This window comes from Bison bison, unplaced genomic scaffold (assembly GCF_000754665.1).
Source record: "Bison bison bison isolate TAMUID 2011002044 unplaced genomic scaffold, Bison_UMD1.0 scf7180017864472, whole genome shotgun sequence".
Classification (NCBI taxonomy): domain Eukaryota; kingdom Metazoa; phylum Chordata; class Mammalia; order Artiodactyla; family Bovidae; genus Bison; species Bison bison.
The window spans coordinates 6,584,077-6,588,555 of record NW_011495033.1 but is presented as its reverse complement, the minus strand read 5'-3'; the positions used below and the strand labels follow the sequence as shown (position 1 = coordinate 6,588,555).

General features: G+C 42.6%; 1 protein-coding gene across 1 annotated transcript in view; it reads left to right on the top strand.

The window, feature by feature from the left end:
• Positions 1 to 4,479, top strand: part of MYO1D (myosin ID) — a 254,685-nt gene that overhangs the window by 23,661 nt on the left and 226,545 nt on the right. The window contains exon 10 of the mRNA XM_010861705.1: positions 1,830 to 2,000. Within this exon, the coding sequence (XP_010860007.1) occupies positions 1,830 to 2,000 (171 nt within the window). The remainder of the gene's footprint in view (positions 1 to 1,829; positions 2,001 to 4,479) is intronic.

Below are 4,479 nucleotides of genomic sequence, written 5' to 3'. Positions count from 1 at the left end.
CAACCAGTCCATTCTGAAGGAGATCAGCCCTGGGATTTCTTTGGAAGGAATGATGCTAAAGCTGAAACTCCAGTACTTTGGCCACCTCATGGAAAGAGTTGACTCATTGGAAAAGACTCTGATGCTGGGAGGGATTGGTGGCAGGAGGAGAAGGGGACGACAGAGGATGAGATGGGTAGATGGCATAACCGACTCCATGGACATGAGTTTGAGTGAACTCCGGGAGTTGGTGATGGACAGGGAGGCCTGGCGTGCTGCGATTCATGGGGTCGAAAAGAGTCGGACACGACTGAGCAACTGAACTGAACTGACTGAGTGGAATATGGTGGAGAAGGCAATGGCAACCCACTCCAGTACTCTTGCCTGGGAAATCCCATGGACGGAGGAGCCTGGTAGGCTGCAGTCCATGGAGTCACTAAGAGTCGGACACGACTGAGCGACTTCATTTTCACTTTTCACTTTCATGCATTGGAGAAGGAATGGCAACCCACTCCAGTGTTCTTGCCTGGAGAATCCCAGGGATGGCGGAGCCTGGTGGGCTGCCATCTATGAGGTCGCACAAAGTCGGACACAACTGAAGTGACTTAGCAGCAGCAGCAGCAGTGGAATATGGGGGCTTCCCTGGTGGCTCGGACAGTAAAGAATCCGCCTGCAATGCGGGAGACCTGGGTTCGACCCCTGGCTTGGGAAAATCCCCTGGAGGAGGGCATGGCAACCCACTCCAGTATTCTAGCCTAGAGAATCCCCATGGACAGAGGAGCCTGGCGGACCACAGTCCATGGGGTCACAAAGATTTGGGACACAACTGAGTGACTCAGCACAGCACAGTGGAATATGGGTCTTGTGATTAACAGCCAACAGATTGAGAGTATGGGGAGTAAGGTTAGGTGCAGGGTATGAAGACAGGATTAAAATAAGACTTGGTGAAGGAAGAAACATTATCTACTTTATAATTTTCACCTTGAGCTGTACAGTAAGTCCCCTCCATACAAACCTTCAAGTTGCAAACTTTTAAAAATGCAGACATTCATGCCAGCCCCTGTGTGCCAGCTATTGTACTATTATACTTTCAAGGTACTGTACTATAAGGTGAAAAATCTTTATTTTTTGTGTTTGCTCATTTTTTTATGTGTGTAGTATTTATGTGAAGAATATTATGAACCTATTACAGTACAACCTATATAGCTGATTGTGTTAGCTGGGTACCTCGGTTAACTTTGTTGGACTTACAAACACACTCTGAGAATGGAACTCATTCATTTGTAGGGGACTTACTGTGTTCATTTAAGGCAATTTTTAAAAAATTTTGACCAAGCTCTGCAGCCTGTGGGATTTCAGTTCCCTGACCAGGGATTGAACCAGGGCCATGGCAGTGAAAAGTGCGAAATCCTAACCACTAGACCACCGGGGAACTCCCAAGACAAAATGTTTTATGATACAAAGTCAATAAATGCACCTTTTCGAAAACCTCTGTTAAAACATGTACTCATTTTAGCATTGAAGGTTTTAGTCGCTCAGTCATGTCCCATTCTTTGTGACCCCGTGAACTGTAGCCTGCCAGGCTCCTCTGTCTATGGGATTCTCCTGGCAAGAACACTGGAGTGGGTTGCCATTTCCTTCTCCAGGGGATCTTCCCAACCCAGGAATCGAACCCATGTCTCCTGCATTGCAGGCCGATTCTTTACTGTCTGAGCCACCAGGGAAGCCTCATTAATTGTGATTTACATATTTGACATCAGAGTGACTTGAACTCCTGATACGCGTGGAGGCGTTGGTGTTGCACCTGGTTCCCGTCCTGTTTGTAACTGGCTCTTTGCTGTGTCTTCCAGATTGATTACTTCAACAATCAGATCATCGTGGACCTGGTGGAGCAGCAGCACAAGGGGATCATTGCCATCCTGGATGACGCCTGCATGAACGTCGGCAAAGTCACTGATGAAATGTTCCTAGAAGCACTTAACAGCAAACTGGGCAAGCACGGCCATTTTTCCAGCCGCAAGGTACCGTGTATAATGAGCACATCCTCTCATTTTGATCTGTACGATTTTCCTCATTGTTTGACAGAATCAAATGAATTTTTATGTTGGGGTACAAGAATGTCCACACGAGTATGAAAGGCTGTAAACATCCCTGAAATGATGTATTGCTGTGGATAAATTCTGCCTGTCTGGTTTACTGGGATGATGATGTTGTTGTTGTTCAGTCACATCCAACTCTTTACGACCCAATGGACTGCAGCACGCCAGGCTTCCCTGTCCTTCACCATCTCCCGGAGCTTGCTCAAACTCATGTCCATCGAGTCAGTGATGCCATCCAACCATCTCATCTTCTGTCATCCCCTTCTCCTGCTTTCAATCTTTCCCAGCATCAGGGTCTTTTCTAATGAGTCAGCCCTTTGCATCAGGTGGCCAAAGTATTGGAGCTTCAGCATCAGTCCTTTTAATGAATATTCAGGGTTGATTTCCTTTAGGATCAACTGATTTGATCTCCTTGTTGTCCGAGGGACTCTCAAGAGTCTTCTTCAGCACCACAGTTCAAAAGCATTAATTCTTTGGTGCTCAGCCTTCTTTATGGGATGGTGTGATTGATAAAAATCATAATGTCCAGGAGAGGGCACTCTAGACTACTCAATTTGCTAGAAATAGGAAAAATGAACACAATTGTTTAGAAAGCATGATGTCATTTATAACCAATAGGTACAGAGACCTTGTTCATGTGCTAGAATTTTGCCCCTGCATCCGATAAGTATGGCACTGAAAATAGCTTTTGTCCATGACTTTTTACTGTAATCCTCAGTTATAAAAATATAGTATGAGTGCTCTGCTCTGGTTCTTCAGATTATGTGACTTTCTTGAAAACGAGAAATTCTAGCTGAAATTCTCATGTTACAAGGACACTCATTCCTTAAATAAATGGGTGACCTTTTTAACTCCCTATTTTTCACATTCTAAAAATGTTACAAACAGATCATACTTCTATGATAACTGGTGGCAGTTGTGGTTATCAGACCTTTGTGCTGCACCTTGCGTATGATATGTTTGCCATGATATTTGTCCTAGGAGAGACACACCATCATCCCCAGGTGTTCCCTATACATACAGGCTTGTCCAGCAACCATAAGCTGAAGGAGAAACAGGCCCTGTGCTTCTTCGCTTCCAAGAAGAAAGAGGCAAACGTTTCTGCTCCTCCATAATTCCGTGTAAATCTATGACATACTGCCATTTTTTAGTATGAATAAATCTATATTCTAACTTTGTCCCTTTTGACATTATGTAATTAGAACAGTAAGATTCCACAGTTAACTAGAGAAAGCATAAATCGTCAAGAAATAGATTACTGGCTGATATTTATTTTAGACCAGTTTATTTCCAAGACATTCTCTTTGGTCTGTTACTGAAGACTAATATGTAGCCTGCTGTAGGTTAGCTTTCAGATAGTATGGTCTTATCTTTGTTTTAATTTTTACTTTTGGCCGCACTGCGTGGCATGTGGAATCTAGTTCCCTGACCAGGTATTGAACCTACACCCCCTGCATTGGAAGCACGGAGTCTTAACCTCTGGGCCACCAGGAAAGTCCCTATAGTCTGATCTTTGACATTAGGGTTCCAGCTACAGTTATTCCTCCAGTCATTTCCCGTTTATAACACAAATACTGAATAAGTGCCTCTCGTTTTCCAGGTACAGTCCTGATGGCTGGGGACAGAACAGTAAGCAAAGTTAGAAGCCACATGAATTATTTAGAGTGATACTTTTAAAGATGGCACAGTGACAGGGGCAAATGTCCCATCTCTGAGGGGCTGGGTAAAAAATGTTCTTTATAATAATAATTCAGACTTTGGAGATTCGCCTTGTATTATGTCTACCAGATGGTAGACAATCCTTGTTTATCAAATTGAATTGGTCATGATCATACCAAAAAAATCTTAGGAAATATTGAATTCTGAACTAAAACAGGCAACTCTCCATATGATTAGATAAACAACTATGATTCTCACATGAGGAATCGCTTCATTTTGTTATGTTTCACCTTGGCCATTTATGTACCTGAATGTATCAACCAAATATTTAAAGTAGAAGCTGTTCATGCAGTACTTTTAAGCACTAACTACTGACTTGAAAGGCTAAGTAGTAATTTATCTGTGAAGATGGAAATTTTCTTTTCTTTTTTTTATTGTGGGAGCCCAGGTTTTCCCAACTCTCAGACCAGGTGGCTCCTTTCTCCCTCAGCAGCAGCATCTCTCAGACATATCTTGAAATGGAAATTTTTTGTGTTCTTTTCTGGGATTTTTGCCTAATGAATGAAAGAAATGAAATAACCAAGCTGTCAGGATATTTTCATCACTGTGAACCTTTCTGTTAAATAAATGCTATTATCCTGTATGTCACAGCAGGTATTTTAATTCATTATTGATTACTAATGATTAACTACTTTTATTGGCAGGGTAAAGAAGAGGGTTTTTGCTTTTGTTTTTTTTTTAG